The sequence below is a fragment of the Takifugu flavidus genome, chromosome 4, assembly GCF_003711565.1.
Source record: "Takifugu flavidus isolate HTHZ2018 chromosome 4, ASM371156v2, whole genome shotgun sequence".
Taxonomy (NCBI): Eukaryota; Metazoa; Chordata; class Actinopteri; order Tetraodontiformes; family Tetraodontidae; genus Takifugu; species Takifugu flavidus.
Genome location: NC_079523.1, coordinates 6,066,140 through 6,083,648, shown reverse-complemented (window position 1 = coordinate 6,083,648; position 17,509 = coordinate 6,066,140). Strand labels below are relative to the sequence as shown.

Here is a 17,509-nt window from a genome sequence, read left to right as displayed (position 1 = left end):
ACAAAACAATTGCGGAAGTGAGAAAACGTTCAAATTTGATATATTCGTTTATTTATTTTTATATAAAACACATTTCGCTGTAAATAGGGTTCCTATCTTTGAAGAGTTTTTCCTGCATGTTTCATATCATTGTTCTTTTTAATATTTAATATTAACAACGTATTAACATATTCAAAGTCATTATATAATACGGGGATTTTTAAAAATCTATTCTTACATTTCTGCTATTATTATTATTGACTTATATTTCAGACCTACGGCAGGTAGAACTAAAAATGATCAAATTATCATGTTTAAACGGGCCTTTGTTGTGCCTTTTCAAAACAATAGGTGGCGGTAGAGCCCATTTCAAAACAGATACCAACAAAGAAGTAAAAGGGGGCGGAGGCGGAGGACGATGTAGTCGTAAAATAAGTGGAAAATGTGTAGAAGAAGAAGTGGCTAAAAAAATAACAACACGGGCAGTTGGCAGTCTAAAAACAGGTTGCAAATTTGTCTGCAAGGTATATAAAACATGTAGTTTGTTTGAAGATGAAATAGGCACGATTTTCCCCTCTTGTCTGTACCCGTCATCTGTCTGGAATATGCCTTACTTTACTCGTGAAGCCCTGTGGAAGGGAGGAACAAGCGTTAATATGAGCTAGTTTAGCTAGCTAACGAGTATTTGCTCATCTAATCATTTGTGAGATAATCGATAACAGGTATCTGTCGCTCTGTTTTTTTTAATGTTCGTGTTCGACCTTTTAAGAATAGGAATATTCGTGTTAGCTATTCAGCGGTAGGCTAATTTCTATTTCCGATTGCTTGTCATTCTCTTGGCTGCTTGCTTCCTCATGCTAACATCCTGGTTATCTGTTTTTGAGAACTGTGTTTTATACGTCGTCTTTTGTTGATTTAGCTAAATTATTGATAAGTTAGTCCCTCATTCGTGCCATCATGGAAAGTGGAAGGAGTGCTGTTGTAAATCAGGCCTTGCTCCTTTTTAAAGGTCAAACCTGTGGTCCCCCGTTCTTGCACACTGCTTTTAGCTAAATGAATTCGCAAACATAAGCAATACATATGAACATGTGCTCTACTCTCACATATTTAAGAAGTCGGTAGATAAATGTATTTGTGTATATGTTTAATGGCCGTTTAAAGAAAGAATGAAATATTTTATTGCCATTATGCAACAGTTAAACGAAATTGGTCGGCCAGATAGAGGTAGATAGAGGTAGAGATAGAGGGTCGGGTCTAAAAGAAAAAGTTTACGTTCATGTTCATTTGGATTAAATCCTCAATTTTCCAGACCACATCAAGGTTTCATGTAGGATGCCACACAGTACCTTTCTGACCAAATGAATTGGGGAAATGACAAAGAGCACCTTGTTTATTTGTTGCATTAATGGGCTGCATATGTGTATTTAAGAACTGCTGGAGTTTAAATCATATTACCCAAGTTCTGATAATTGATTATTGTATGCAAATTAAGCCATTGTATTTTAAGCCAATTTCTATGATATATTAATTGTGCTTGGAATATGCAAAATCAGTATTTTGTAGTTCTTGTTTCAAAAACTGTTCTTTTTTTACTTTTCAGCCAAATGACCTGATATGTGATGTCAGCTGGAAGCAGTTGCTGACATGGTAGACCTGAGATGCACCTATAGCAGCCCCCACTCTCAGCTTGTATTGAGAGCCTGGGAGAGTTATCACAACCTAATGCATCTAGGATGCCATTGTCCCCGGTATTCCAAATTTGCTGCAGATCAATAGGAACATGGAGAGAGAAACAGCTGAGATGGAGATGGATTGTCTAACAGACTCGGATGAGGAGGTCCCTTGCTGTGATTCCACCTCAGTTACGTCTTCTAGCCAGTGGAAAACCAGGCCGAATAATGACGACTGCCAACAGGAGGAAGAAGCAGCCTATCTGAAATCTCAGGACACCCCAAGCTCAGCCATTCCACAAGACTATGGAATTAGTGAAGTAGAATATTGTGGATCTATAGAGGCCAAAGATGACACAGTGGATGGGTTTGAACATGACGGCATCGCAGATCAAGAGAACTGCCATGTCATAAATCAAGACGAGGATGATGCGGCAAAGGAGCAGCACATGAACGGAGAATCTGACTGGAGGAACGAGGGATCTGGTAGGAGATTTAAGCGGATGAGCGGTGGATTCGTTTCCGAGCAGGGAAATCAAAACACCCTGTTCTCAATGCCAAAAGGCAACTTTATGTCGAGCGGCAGCCGACACAGGCAGACCCGGAGACGCAACCTCCACCATCACCATCAGCAGAGCAGAGGCCGCAGGAGGACAGGAAACCAACTGGTCTCGGCTTTTAAAGAGATCCTGTCCGAGTCTCTGAGCTTCTGGTGCATCTCCTGCATCCACATGATGATTGAAATTATTGTCACATTAACTCACAATTGCGGTGTGGGTGTGGAGACCGGAGGTGTGAAACTTTACAAGTTTGGGCAGCAGCTCCTTGCAAAGATCACAGATATAGCAGGGTTAAAGGCAGACGCCAGCCGGATTCTAAATTGGACAAAATGTGTAGGAGGTGCTCTTGTAGACAAATTGGTTCGGGCATTCAAATGGGCAAAGAAGATCGCCTTATCGTGTTTGAAAATCTTCTGTGGTTTAATTCTTCTGGGCTCTCAGTGGACAAAGGGTTTGTTGGCGCGGATTGGTGGAGAGAGGGGAAAGTGCTTTTGGACAGTGTTTCAGGAGACAAGAGTTTGGAAGATGGCGGTGTCTCTATTGGAGAAAGTCCAATGCAGGTTCCGAAGGGACGGCCACGCAACAGCGTCCAGCCCTAACTCGCCCAGCAGGGCAGGAAGAGGCCAGCCTGGCCAGGAGCTGGAGAGGCTGCTGGCCTTGGCGGAGGTACCAGAGGATGAACTCGACCCCTTCACGGTTCTGGGCGTGGAGCTGCACGCCACCGAAGCTGAGCTGAAGAAAGCCTACAGACAGCTGGCTGTCCAGGTTTGTGTGAAGCTCCAGCTTTGGGATGTCTGATTTACTGACTAATAAGTTGCCTCTGATATGGAAATGTACGCCTTTACTCATGCGACCTGGTTCTCTTTTAGGTCCACCCAGACAAGAATAAACACCCACGAGCTGGAGAGGCATTCAAAGTTCTAAGGGCTGCCTGGGATATAGTCAGCAACCCAGAGACACGGAGAGAGTACGAGATGTGAGTACACACAACAGGTTAATCAGCTTTAGCCTTTTAGTCCAGAAAGGTGTCTCCAGCTGCTCTTGTCGTGGTCCTTCTCAGGAAGCGCATGGCTGCAACTGAACTCTCAAAGTCCATGAATGAGTTTCTGACCAAGCTGCAGGATGACCTGAAAGAAGCCATGAACACTATGATGTGCACCAAGTGTGAGGGCAAACACAAGTATGTGACTACACTAAAGATTTACAGATATTTGTGATCCGTCTGTCAACATGAGACACTTAAGATAATATATAATTAGCTGACAAACATGTTGTGGGTACAGCTCAGTTAGCTTGGCTAGTACAATTGCTGTTCTCCTTTTTATTGTGTGCACATTTGCAGGCGGTTCGAGATGGATCGTGACCCCGCTGAAGCCCGGTTCTGTGCCGAATGCAAGCGTTGCCATAGTGCAGAGGAAGGGGACTTGTGGGCGGAGTCTAGCATGTTAGGCCTGCGCATCACATACTTTGCCTGTATGGACGGAAAGGTCTATGACATCACAGGTGATCGTCACATTTTGGTCCCGCTCGCTCGGACGGTTTTCCATCCACTCCCAAAGTGGTTTCAGGGTTTTTCCCAGTGCAGTTCCATTTCTGGCACGTGACTTGTGATTCTGTTACATTTCAGAGTGGGCGGGTTGCCAGAGGATAGGCATTTCTCCTGACACGCACCGTGTGCCCTACCACATTTCATTTGGTTCAAAGAACAGCAATCCCCCACGACACAGGTACTGCCATCGTCAGGTCTATATCGATGGTGTTGTTTTGTGTGTTGTGTGTGAGAAATATAACGGCAGGTATTTCCCAACCTGTGCTCCCAGGCCCCCCTCAGAGCACACCACAGGTCCAACCAACCCCGCAGATCTGCAGGACTTCTTCAACCGCATCTTCAAAGGAGCACCTCCCAACAACATGGCTGCCAACGGGGGCTTCTTCCCCTCAGGTCCCCCCCACCACCCGCAGCCTGGCGCAGGAGTGCCCCCCTTCTCCCCTCCCACTGGCCCGACTGGCTTCTACATGCCAGGAAGCCACCGGACTGAAGCCAGCGAGCCGTGGGCCGAAGGCGGGAAGCCTCCCAGAAGGAGGAAGAAAGTGCGTAAACCCTTCCAGAGGTGAAGCCTGCAGACACAGCAGTTGATGGCCACGTTTGTCTGTCACTTACCTGTCGGCATGCCACGATCGGGAGCATGAGGGGTGTTGACGTGGGGTAAATCTGCGCTCAGAGCAGCTGAAGGACAGAAGAGGAGCCTCTTAACGGGGGAGTGAAGGAGGGTTGAAGGCCCAGCCAAGATGGTGCTTTACCTCTCATTTCACCTTGTGTTTCTCATGGTCTTTCTCCAAATGTAGCTTTGGCAATGAAATCCTTACTAGGATGCTGTAAGTTAACATTTCCTTACATCATTTCCTGTCTACTTTTTTTTGCATTGCACGGTTTGAACGCCTGTGTTTTACCACCTCTCTCACTTTCGCCAGTAAGGGTTTGTATGAAGGAGACCCTCTCCTCCTCTCCTCTTGAAGAGATGTTTACAGTCATTCACGATAAGAGAAGTGTGGCGACAATTCGCAAGAATGAAGGCAGAACCAGCCGGATCTGGCCCTGATGTGGCAGAGGCAAAACTCACTTTTTTGTCGGCTCGGACGGCAGCTTTTTTCTTGACAGAAGGCAGGTTGTGAAGTTCTGGTGGTAGCTACAGTCAGAAATTCGGATGTAACTCCTCATTCAACCCGGCGGTCCTTCATGGTTGTCTAAATAAAACGGTTCTCCAGGAGTGCACTTTCAAAAAAATTTAGATTTTTCTAAAACTGACATTTTGTGCCACTTACCAGAGATTCACATAAGACCCTGCTGTGAAATTACGTTAAAATCCGCAGTGAAACGGGCGAGATTATGTGCTTTTTTTTTGCAATAGAGATTCCAGGATGCTATATTTTGGTTGTTTATTTGCTGTTTATTGTTGCAGCTCCAGATTGGCATTAGAATTTCAGCCCACGTTCAGATGTGGCAGGAAGGTCAGCGGTTCAGTGTTGTTCCTCTAAAACCAGCTGAGCTGCTCTGAAAAAAAGGCCCCAGAGGCCCCCGAAGCTTGGCATCTGCAGAGATCCGTAGATTGATATAATCTGATGTTTGTAATGCTGTGAAATTGGTGTATTTTTGGGCAGTTTGGCTTCTCAGTAATTCTTAAATAAGACATCAATGGGATATATTGGCGGTATTTGATCATGCTAATGCTAGCTAAAATGTAGGCATTTTGATCAGGGTTTGATGTCCTTCAAAAATTGGGTTATTTTTTTTTGTGGTGCCATTCTTTGAGTTTCAAACAGAATTAAAATGCAGATTAAAATCCTTCAGGTTGTAGAAAATTAAAAAAAAAATCGGTGTGGTTTTCTGATCGTCGTGCTGATATAATTTCAGAGAATTGAATCGATTGTTTACGGCTACCAGGCGAAGAAAAATAGAGAACCGTGGTATGAAAAGATTTTTCTTATTAAATCAACAGTTGAATTTTTCCCCTGTTGATCTGCACCACCATAGTGATTACAGCAGGGATTTTGTACCGCCGTCAGTTCTTTTGCCTCAGACTCCTCCAGCTGCAGCCGACTGAGGTGTAAAACACTAATTTACACAGCGGGTTAGAAACAACAAACAGCCATCAGAATGCCGAGGTGCTGCTATTGGAATTCATTTTATAATTTGCTTTTAAATGGGTCTTGAAAAGATGAAACTTCCGTGTTTAAGCCGACTGATACAGCCTGTGATTTCTTTTTTGTCATTCTCCACTTTTTTTGTTGCAGAAGTTGCTGGTGTTCAGAGATGGATTGAGCGTTTGTCAGCTGAAGTTGTTCTCATTTAAACAAGTAAATAAAAATATATGAGAAGTTCAGGATTTATCATGTAAATGTAAAAAAAAAAAATAAAAAAAAATAAATGCTGCTGTAGCAGCAAGAATGTAGCGAAAGCAAAAAAGAATAAATCTGTCTGGCCTGAGAGACTTAAGCTCCACTACATGTTAAATCCACATTTGATTAATGGATATAGGTAATTGAACTGATTTTCTGTCCACAGTTAAGTAAAAAAACACAAATTAATTCAGTCCATGTCCAGGAAGCTGCATCCTGGGTTGTGTATGAAGCCAGGAGTGTGTTGTTTTCCACATTTGTACTTGAACGCGCGGTCCCGTGTGCTCGCAGCAGCAGCCCGAAGTCTGACACTTCAATGAAGGCACCAACCCACTTTGTTTTATTTTCAAATTTCTAACAGAATATGCAGAATATTGCAAAATAAAAAAAAACCAAGTCTGACAATCATCAGGGTTTTTACTGGGAATTGAGGTTCCCCGGCTGTAGAACACTTCTGAAAGATCGTCGGGTATCGTTCCCCACCTTTTCTGGTTTTCAAAATAAAGATGATTTCCTATATGCACACTGTTGTTTTTCATTCCCAGCAACCACACTGGGTCACAGACAGAACCACCATCGGTTCTGCCCTTCAAACCTCCCCAGAATGGCTGCGTTTGTTTTACCTCATAAGGCTTCCCTCTGATCTCACCTCGACGTGTGGCAGCTTAGCTGGGCTGCACCTCTGCTCCTTAGAAGGAGTTTGTTTGGAGGGTTTCAGATCCCCGAGCATGCTGGGATTCGACATTTGGCCCATGGATCGCCTCTGGACTTGACCGGCTTTTCCTCAGCACCTCTCCACGGATGCCATCGACATCCCACCTCCAGACTGAGGAATCTCCCCACTGACCATTAATTGCCAAACAAAAGTCAGAAATGATGCAGTGATGAAGCTATAAAAGCTTATAAAACACAAATCTTCCCAGCTCCGACGGCCTCCAATAAAATGAATATCCGACCCAGACTGGATGTTCATATTTTAATAAACATGTTTATAACTTTTAACATAAAATCTGAATATATATGCTCCAATGCTGGTGTACAAAATCTGGAGACCAGCTTAAAATATTTCATTTTTCCATACTCTCTAAATAAACCCCGCCCCCCTCCCCAGGTTAACGTGAATATCGTATTTGCGCTGCTGCAGATTAAAGTTTGCCTTTCAGAGTTCTGATGACGCTGTGGAGCTGCGCTTGGTCTCGGTAGGCCACCAGCCCGCCGTGGTTGGCCCACCGGTCTGCCCCCTTACATTCCTCGCGGGGCTGGTGGTAGGTCAGTTCTGTCTGGCCGTCCTGCAGGGACTCAGCCAGGTCGGCCACGCCCCCCCCGAGGGCACGCAGCAGGGCGTGGGGCGCGCAGGAGTCCCACTTGAAGGTGCTCCCCTCTGAAAGCACGTAGATGTCGGCCAGGCCCTGGATGACGCACAGGATCTTGTAGCCGGCGCCGGACGCGTACATCAGCTTGTCGGGGCCGTAGAAGGAGATCAGGGCCTCTTTCACCACCTGCTTCTCGCTGGAGCTCAGCACCACAGACGGCCCCCTGTCCGGGACGTCTTTAGGCCGGGACTCTGAGCTGGTGTTGACGCCGCCGCAGGACACACCCCAGAAGTGGCGGCCGCTCCAGCTGCAAACGCAGATAATTAGCGGTGTTTGAGGGTGTTTACCTTTGGGGCGAAGGAGCCGGTGATTTCGAAGATAAATGATGGGTTTATTTCCTCCCTGCAGCAGCTGGCCCGTCTCAGATGTTCCATTTACACAGACGCTAACTCATTTTTTATTGCCAGCAGAAACGATGACACGGTGCTGTAAAGTTTATGGGGCGAGCCACTCGGCTTATTTACTCAATAGCAGTTAGAAGTCAACATTCATCTGAAACTTTTCCCAGCCTCCTCTTTCATTCGCTTCATTTGGCTGTTTTAGGCGCCAATGTGAGACTCCGGGCTTTAAACTGCAGCTTGATTTACACGCTTGAGACTAAAAACCAGCCCGTGTGATCATTGTCCACCGGAGGAAAACAGCCATGCGAGGCTGGAGGTGAGAGGGATCCAACCAGGTAAAAGGCGCTTTGGGTATAATCCTGTAAACGCAGCCCTGCGGCCCTTCATGTAAATGAGATGGAAATGTGAACGAGGGCTCACTTGAGAGCAGCTGTGATCGTTCCCTAACTCACCTTCCGCTGGCTGGGTCCTTGTAGTTGAACGGCTGGTTGATGACGCCCATCACTGGCTCGCCGCTGCTCCGCAGATAAACCCCGATCAGGACCAGAGCGCAGTGGAGGCCTGAAGGGAAGAGGCGGCCCTCCTCCAGCACCTCCTCCCGACCCTCGATGTACTGGCTGGTGGCATCTTGGCGAGAAACGAGAGGCGAGAGTTGCTCATCTCGGCTGTGGACGAGGTCGCTGCGGGTGGGTTAAACGGCCGTTCACCTATCGGGTCGATCCAGATGCCAAGATCGGAGGGGTTGAGGGGCACCATCAGGGCATCTGCCTGGGCGTCGGTGGTCACTGGGTCCCGGTGGATGGCTCGGGCCAGCAGGGACGCTGCGGTGTGATTATTATCCAGCACGGATGCCAGCAGCGTTGCAGTCTCCCCCTCCGTGCTGCACACGGTGACCGTCACGCTCTCTCCTGGTGAGACATTCAATGACTTCTCAACTTCTTGGTAGTTAATTCCAGTGTTTGTCCTGCACATCTGAGGACCAGGATGTGGGCAAGACCAGTAAAAACAGGCTGTATAGTGTCGAGGCCTTCAGAGATGCTTGTGATTTAAACAGGGGCTGCAACAGGCGGCAAAGAAATGTGGCCATTCAACACACAGAAGTAAAGGACATGATTGAAACTGAGACACTGAGAAGGAAATGATCTAAAATGCACAGAAGGACCCGGCGTATCTGCTCACTTCGGTTCTCTGGACGCTGTTTTGTGAGTTTCCCTCCCTCTCTCCAGGGGAATTCATGTTATGAAGAAAGAAAACGCAATGTTCTAGTCTTCGGAGTAAACAGTCTCTGCTGTGAGACAACGCTGACGCGTCGCAGCGGAGATGCTGCCGATGCTGCCTCAGGAGAGTTGTAGCCATAAATGTGTGTTTCCACGGAAACACAAAACGCATTAACATGCCTCTGTGAATGACACCAAGTCAAACTTAATCCGCGTTACTGACTTCACTCGGTGCTGATTTTCTTTCAATGCAACTGCCAATATTGCATTACAGGGTTCGGCTAGCCCTAAATGAAACTTAAGTACAGGTTGCTACGGTTACCAAACAGTCAAAGGTGAACCATGATGTGAGATTAGAGGTTCAACACTGTATGTAGCATCCAAAGTCCGAGTATGCAGGGCATCAACGTAACCTTGACGCTATGACGACACACAGTTGCCTCATAAACTGGTCATTGACTGAGTCTTGGCCAGACTTTGCTGAACTTGTAGTTTCCACCACTGCAGCTGCAGAGAATTCCGCTGGACTTCAAGGAAGTTCGAGGGTGGGTTGGTTAACAAACCAGTCTTGTCGCATCCCTCGTTATAAATAGTTTGCCTCCTGTTTTGCAACTCTGACCATTTTCAAACAGAACTGAAACAGAGAGTAAAAAGACTGATCAATTACCAAGCCCATTTTCAAACTTGTTGGACTCCTCTCCGTGGATGAAGCCGACCATCTCCGGGAACTGAACACAAGAAGAGCAAAGATTACGCTCCGCCACCAATCTGGTGTCACCTCACCACCATCTCGCTCCCTCACCTGAGCACCGACGTCGTGCCGGATCATCTCCTGGATCACCACATCGGCGAGCGTCTTAAAGTCCTGGACGAACTTCTTGTTCTTGTCGTCGCCCGTCTTCTCCTGGACGAGGAGCTGGAAGAGGGGGGCCTCCTGCCTGCACACCCGGGCCACGTTGGCCGCTTTCTCAGCCACCTGCAGCAGCAGCCTCAGCAGATCAGCCATGCCTAAAGAGAAGAACAGAGCGAGTTTAGTCAACATAGCAATGGAAACTGTGAGTGTGAGAGGAAAAGGAGCGGTGAGGTCGTCACACTTTCACATGCTCAGCTAAATATAGCCTCAAAATGAAAACAGGGCATTTCTGAAAAAAAGAAAGAAAAAAAAAGCTTTGAGTCAGAGATGTGTTTTCAGGTTTGCATTTAAAACCAGCTCCGATCTCCCCAACAGCACCCTTTAGTTTAATGAGCAATCATGTAAAACACAGGTACAATTACATAACTGTCATTAAAATTAGGAAGCAAAAAAAAAATAATAAAAAAATCAGCAATATTCACCAAGAAAGGAACCTATTGTTGCTGTTTTCACATTTAAATCCTAGAGTAAATTATCAGGCAGTTCCAAGAAGATGCCAAAGATTAAAATCAACATCACCGTAGTTCTTTTGATCTGCAAGTGCAGACAACTTAATTGCAGAGCTGATGCGGACCGGATGGCTAAGGCTTTAGCTTAGCATTGATGGCATTCCAGCTCAGATAATGAAGCAAAGGAATTTAAAGGTCAGGAGGCATAAAGCAAAGACTGACTGAAGCCACACCAACACCCAGCTTACACACCGTGTGATGTCCTCCTGACCGCCGCCTTCGGTGACTGCGGGCGTCCGAGCACCGTAGTGACAGAGACCGCCGAGGGTTCGGGAAGAACGGGCGGACGCGGAGCTCTCGGTGGCAGCGGAGGACCTAATTAACGCTGGAAACCGTCCGCGCTCGCTTCTTTACGTCACGCAGACTTTCCCAGGGCAGGAAGGGCGGGTCACGCTGCTCCGCGCGCGACACCGCCTGTTCAGAGGGTTGGACGAAACACGTAAGAGCGCGCGGCGAGAACCTTCACGGTGACGACGACCGGAAGTGCTGCGGTGCGTTTAGGTACAAATGGGAACTGCGATTACTACGATCGAGAGCGGATCTTTGTTTTTATTTTAGCAAGTGAAACCACTTTCAGGCATCGCGAAACCTCTTTTTCAGTCTTTTACTTAGGCCAATTTGAGCATATGCAAAATTTGGAAACAGATGTTCATCTATAACATTCTTTTAAAATTAAAACACATCTTACTCTATTTGCACGAGTAATTTATCATAGCTCCCTGTCCCCAAATTACAGTATTTGGTTTGGTCTGTCAGGTTATTTCAAATGATCTATTTTGATACTGCTATAGGTAATTTGTTGTTATTTTTAAAATATGCTGTTTATGTGACTGAAAATCAAGTGCAGTATCCATAATGATGCAGTGTTTTTAACGGCAGATTTTGCTTCTGTTTACCCGTGTCTTTTGTATGTTCACGCCTTAAAACCAAAATATAACCGATCGATAATGTAAACATTTATGTAAACCTTTATGTTTTTGTTGTTTGTTTTTTTTTTAAATCCAAGCCCAAGATATTCTAACATCGTAGCCTAAGTGGAAGCTGTTCTGCAAATCCCAACCACGTTTTACTGTGGAGCTTTATGGAAAATTCTAAACCTCAAATTCATCTTTACTGTCACTGATACACTAACACAGAGTGAAGCACACCATTCCTTTCTACTGTCCTTTGATATCTGACCAAGTTTTTGGGATACCTCTGATATAAATTCGATATGACTGAAATGATTTGGAATTTATGATTTCACTGAAGACTACAGCACTTGAGTGTGTAATGGAGAAACATGACCACAGTGAGTTAGCAAATGGCTTTTGGTCAAGCTTCTGACCACTGGTTTCCATTAGTCCATTATGCAGCACATGAGACACGAGCCTCCATGTGTCTCATCAATACTGATTAGTGTCGACTGTAGACTGGGTGAGGCAGTCAGTCAGCGCGCTGCTGGAGGATCTGCACTCTGAATAAGACTCCCTTACAAGACCAGAAATGGAGGTAAGAAAGATGAAACATCACAGCCATAGAGTTTATTTTTTTAGCAACAAGAAAGCATGAAGACAAAACTATAATATAAATCACAAAACTCCCAGAGATGATTGAAACTGTTGAAACGTCTGCAGACTTTAGATGACATATCAGAGCTGGAGAAAGGCATGGTTTCCATCATCCAGATTTTCCACAAATACTCTGGATTCAAGTGCAAGCTGAAGAAGGCTGAGCTGAAAGATCTCATCAACAATGAGATGAGTACTTTCATCAAGGTAAGCCAAACAAATGGCTGAGGCTTGGGTATTTATGGCAGCAGATTACAGGAGAACAATATTTAGTGATGATTCACATAAGAAGCTGCAGCCACTTTCATGTTTCAGCAGCAGTAGGTGTCAGCTAAAAGGGTGGATGTGTTCATAAGAGATTTGGGGCAATTCAAGGTCAGAGATGCTGATTTGTGACTAATTTCTGAAACTGAATGAAAAAATGGAAATCTCACATTCGCTAAACAAACTATCAAACCCGTTCACCCACTGTGGATGAGGCTGATCACTGCTAAGCACATTTTGTGAGGACATGATTCCTCATTTCCTCCAGCAAACATACAATACTATGTTTGCCAGAAGAGGGATCAGAGCAGATCCCTTCTGCAGATCGACTGTAATCTTGATGTATTTGAAAGGTTGCTCTGCTATGAAAAGGAATATGTCTTCTTATATGAGTTTATGTTTCCATGCTGAACAGAAAATCCAAGAAAATGAGACGCTGGACAGGCTTTTTGCAGACCTTGACCAGAACGGAGACCTGGAAATTGACTTCAAAGAGTTCATCGCTCTCATTGCCATGGTTACTTCAGCATGTCAAGAACTCTTTGTACCCAACAATAGTTAGTATGCATGCATTAGAGCTACTCCACACATTAGAATGTTATAGAAAGTTCCAAAAAATAAGTTGCCAAATTATATTTTGAAGACTTTGAATTTAAAGACCTGTTAAAATTCAGCATGTTGCATGTTGAGAACTAATAAATGACATTAAAAGAGGATAACGTGGTTTGAAGCTCCCTTAATTGAAGTAAGGGAAAACATCTTAAGCAAAGCAAAGAACACGCACTTTGCTAATAATGTGCCTACACTGAAATCTAAAACTGCATTAAATATTATATAGAGACATATATGTGGATATGCTATATTAAGTGCAGAAGATGGCCTTGTTAATCAGTATTGCCACAGGAAATTTGGTATTATTCATACGGTTTAAAATGATTAAAGTATAAAGCATTTGATTGTAGTTGCACAATCCCACCGACAGAGGCCCTGTTTTATTTTAAAAGTGGTTCTACAACGGATCAATACCAAGGCAGACAACACTAATACCCAATCCAGAAACCACAAGTCTGCAAAATAGGGCAGTAGCTTCAATTCTAAACCACGGAAGTTCAATTATCTGTAGTTAGAAACCTTAAAGCATTAGTTAATCACCAACATTTATCATATCATGACCTCTGTAATGCAGAGGAGTGGAGTTTGGGATGTCCACACCCTGATGTTAAAGGGGAACACAAGCACTCTCACAGCATGTCCTGCAGACAGATATGTGCAACCTTTATCAAAACCATCGTAATCCCACTCAGAAGCACTGATCATTACAGCACCAGAACAGGAGGAGAGGACACAAAAGCCCAAACAGGACACAAAATGGGCCGAGGCCCTCTGGGACTTCCAGGGAGGACGGTGGAGTCATATTCTGTTATTCAGTGAGAATCCACACCAACTAATGTTCCTTTTGAAGAGATGTGTATGCTTCTGGTCTTTAGTTGTGAAATAAAAGTCACATGAGGAAATCAAGAAGAATAATCCTGGTCTGTGTGTAACACTGATAGGACAATTATGTCTCAGGGGCTCTTTTCAACATGGAGATAATTGCCCTCGATGCGAAAAACTGTGTCAGCGTGTTAACACCTGCACTGCAGGAGCTTTAATGTGCTCAATGGAGCAGGATGGAGTCCTGCGTGACGCTTTAGTCATATTACAGATGCGACTGAGGTGGGTTTGTGTCCTGATTCAGTGTCTGAGAGGATCCTTCGTGGCAGAAGTGCACCCGCAGTCTCGACCCTCCGTACCTGTCTGACCCCCTGCCCTCCTCCCGCCATGTGGACTCAAGGTAACGCGACATATCGGAAACATTGATTCTCTCCCTCTGATGAAATGGAAAGAAAGGGTTAGGCTTCCATTTGCACTCAATTTCAAATAAACTTCAAAAACGATTTGGTCATTTTGCGAGGGTGAAAGATTCCCGCTGGAGGAATTCAGAAGTGTGGGTGTCAAGTGCAGAAACCGCTGCTCGATAAAAAGTGAGGTAATCTGAGGTTGTCGTGGGTTTAAGGAGTTGCTGGAGGTGCTCTGGCCTGGAGATTTTAATAAAACCTCTCCTTCCCTGGCTGTGATGACGCCGGTTTCCACAGCAACTCCATCTTCTACTTATCTTTGCACACGTGAGTAGATCTTCTCCTAAACACCTCGTGAGGCTGCTTCACTCATGATTTTTCTTTCCCCTTAAAAAGCATTTAGATCGAGACAGACTCTGTTACGTCTCTAGATGGATCCTGTTGTGCTTCTCGCAGCCTGCCCGAGAAAGGTCACCAGTGACGTTTCTTCTTCTCCGGAACACTCTGTGATGCCTCCACCCTCGCTGAGAGCAGCGGAGCACAGACTGTACGGCGATTGTCTCATCGGTCAGAAAATTGTGATTCCGGCTCCTCCGTGATGAATGAGTGCATCAACAAATAATGGGAGACGAGCAGTCGCATGAAGCGGCGGCAAATGAGAAATGCGTCCAAACGACAGTTTAATTGTCCTCCCCCAGCGGGTGCGCACTTGTAGTTAAGAATCACATCAAAGTGCAGCTATTCCGATTAATTTAGATTGGGTTAGAAGCAAAATGTGCCTTTCATTGCTTTTTAAAATAATTCACATCCAAATGTTTACCTTCCTGCAGTGATTTTGTAGACAAGTGATGTTCATGATAAAATAATGTCCTGTTAATGTTATTAATGTTTAATTAACCCACACTCCAATTTAGGTGGTCATTCTCTGTAGTTCTTATTTATTAACACTAGAGGGCAGGCTTACACTGCACAATTATGGCAGCTGTCGCACGTTTGATTCACTCAGCTGGAGTCTGTGTGATAAATCTTTAGTTTTTACAAAAGTGAAATGAAAGGGGACAGTTGAAAATGCAACACTTCTACTTTCAACGCGCCTGATGCGGACGTCAGCATGTGGACAACATCATTGACTATCGTTAGCAATAAATCCTCTCTGTTCCACAGAGATCACACAGCGATAAAAGCTGATGTGTAATTTACATAATTCCTCTGTTAATTTTGCAGATGGTGCTCCACTGTATCCTCTTAGACCACAGATGCCTCCTCTTGCCAAATAAGCACTGAAAACATTTTAGACGCACCGCTGATCTGATACCACGACACTAAAGGGAACACAATGGCATCAAATAAGTATGAGTGAATGCAGAATGATCGACAATCCACGGAACTATTTCTACAAGGCAAGCATATCCGGACTAGCGCTGTTCCCCGCAAACGTTCCTCCACATAAACGCAGATTGGTTTTGTGCGCATGCGCACTCATTATTAACATCTTGCTGTGTGCGGAAGTGGGGTGATTTGCACCCGTGGCTTCTTGCTGATACTGTTTCCTCCTTGCTGCGATGGAGGGGGGGGGGAGACAGGCTGCAGGTCCATAAACTTCTCATTCCAAGTGTGATCGACACCAATTCACCTCACACCTTTGGTTAAAAGGTCTTTCCCGTGCAGTCATATTTTGCTGATTGATCCAGACAACCCGCTGCAGGTTCAAGCTGAGTGCAGCTCATCTCTTCATCCAACAGCTGAGAATTCTTTAATATGGTTGAAGGTTGGGATCGGCAGCTGCATGCAGAGCAAGTGTTTATGAATGTAGCAACAGGTCGAACCGGCAGCGGTTGTCATTCTGTGATTGTAGGAAAATCTGCTTGCTTGTGCAGAGCAGATTCTGAGGCTGCCCAGATGATGAGCTGTCTTCCCGGAGGGGCGTCAGAGGGCAAAAGAAAAGGCATTTTGTGCAAACACAATGAAAGACAGAGGAGCTAAAAATAACTTCAGCAGCGGGCTGGACAGTATTGAGAAAACAGGCATTAACGGAAGTTCATTGGTGGGGTAATTGCTAATTAGTTTTAATTTCCAGCCAATTTGCTGCCTGTGTTAACAGTTTGAGGAGGCTGCCTTCACTTTGTGGCTGTCTCCTTCAATCAGACCGTGTTTGACAAGCTGAGTCTTGTTGACGTTCTGTCGGCGAGGTCATGTTCGTTGACTAATTGCGATCTGAGTCAAGCTTTCAAAGACACAATGTTGAGAGAAGGAACCGCCCGGTGTTTGCTTTTAAATCCCCCGTGTTATCGCTCCAGAGCCTTCGAGTGGAGAACTTTGTGTGCTTTGAGTGTTTGACTTTATTGAACTAGTCGCTGCTGGGAGCTGCCGTTTAGAGCCGTAAAAGGAAAAAAAATGCTCATTATCTGCTGTCAGAGGAGGCCTGACAGTCCACCGATGTTGAGTGTCAGTGATCTGCTGGCTTAAAGCCGCGCTGATATCAATTACCCACAGCAGCTTAAGCCATGTGATTATCAATCGAAGTAAAGATGCGCACAAATACTGATTGATCAGCGAAGGCTCTTCACCTGTGAAAGCGCATTATCCTCCGTACTGTTGCTTCACATGCTAACATGCTAGCGTGATGGTTGTGAGCGTGCTCCTGTTTGCATGCATGCGTGCATGTGGATCTGAGATGATTCAAGGTGTCGTCAGGGATATGAACCTTGGGCGTTCTTCCCTCAGACTTTCCTAGCAGCCCCTCAACAGCGCTTCCTGTTGAAGGTGGACTTCAGCTCCTGCTCTCCTCATCCATAAAGACCGGATGCTTCCAGCGGGAGATTAATGTCCGTGTGAAAGAGTCCGCAGCGTTCCGGAGTGCTGGGCTCTTGGCCGACAGCCTGGTAAGTAAGGTGCCACTAAGTCATAGAAGCTGCGGCTGCGGCTGCGAGGCGCTGCAGCGTCGGGTTTGAAGCCCGCCGTCGGCCATTTTTCAAATTGCACTCTTGGTATCAGCCAGCGTCGCTCAGGTCGCCCTCACCTCATTCCCATGAATGCCTTATTTTTCTCATTATGAGCAGCTCTGAATGGAGCTCGTACAAATGCGTTTCCTTCTGTAAGTCAAACTGAATCACAAGTTGCTGCCAGGGCAGAATTTGAATAGCGGGGAGATAAAGCCGAGGAGAAAAATGCACCGCAATCGGCCTCTTAGTCTACCAAATGCATCCTTTTGAAAATTTTTTTTTTTTTTACATTTTTTTGTCATACTGTGGAAGGACAGCACTCTGGTGAAGAATATCTCCCGCCGGAGGAATGAAACCCGTTTTGTCCGACTCGGGGCCGTACAAGATTGACAGCGGAGTGATTGGCCTCATCTTCTAATCTCTCTTAATGAGGCCTCGGTCTGATCTTTGCCCCGA

The 17,509-nt window shown here is 45.4% G+C and overlaps 3 protein-coding genes across 4 annotated transcripts; 2 read left to right on the top strand and 1 right to left on the bottom strand.

Moving 5' to 3' along the window:
- Positions 1–377: 377 nt before the first annotated feature.
- Positions 378–6,629, top strand: dnajc14 (DnaJ (Hsp40) homolog, subfamily C, member 14). Of its 2 annotated transcripts, none has more exons than XM_057031416.1 (7): positions 378–503; positions 1,580–2,974; positions 3,079–3,185; positions 3,270–3,389; positions 3,552–3,712; positions 3,837–3,936; positions 4,030–6,629. In XM_057031416.1, the coding sequence occupies exons 2-7, from the start codon at positions 1,760–1,762 to the stop codon at positions 4,322–4,324; spliced, it is 1,998 nt and encodes a 665-aa protein (XP_056887396.1). In that variant the 5' UTR covers positions 378–503; positions 1,580–1,759; the 3' UTR covers positions 4,325–6,629. The 2 variants fall into 2 exon arrangements, with proteins under 2 accessions (XP_056887396.1, XP_056887395.1); XM_057031415.1 differs by lacking the exon at positions 378–503 and adding an exon at positions 510–701.
- Positions 6,630–7,068: 439 nt separating this feature from the next.
- inpp1 (inositol polyphosphate-1-phosphatase) lies at positions 7,069–10,826 on the bottom strand. Its single transcript, XM_057031454.1, has 6 exons — positions 10,652–10,826; positions 9,840–10,045; positions 9,705–9,765; positions 8,528–8,728; positions 8,273–8,447; positions 7,069–7,726 (listed from the first exon to the last, which is right to left on the bottom strand). Exons 2-6 carry the CDS (start codon positions 10,041–10,043, stop codon positions 7,252–7,254), a joined length of 1,116 nt encoding a protein of 371 aa, XP_056887434.1. The 5' UTR covers positions 10,044–10,045; positions 10,652–10,826; the 3' UTR covers positions 7,069–7,251.
- Positions 10,827–10,953: 127 nt separating this feature from the next.
- LOC130524913 (protein S100-B-like) lies at positions 10,954–12,992 on the top strand. Its single transcript, XM_057031470.1, has 3 exons — positions 10,954–11,950; positions 12,076–12,216; positions 12,689–12,992. The coding sequence occupies exons 1-3, from the start codon at positions 11,945–11,947 to the stop codon at positions 12,833–12,835; spliced, it is 294 nt and encodes a 97-aa protein (XP_056887450.1). The 5' UTR covers positions 10,954–11,944; the 3' UTR covers positions 12,836–12,992.
- The last annotated feature ends 4,517 nt before the right edge of the window (positions 12,993–17,509 follow it).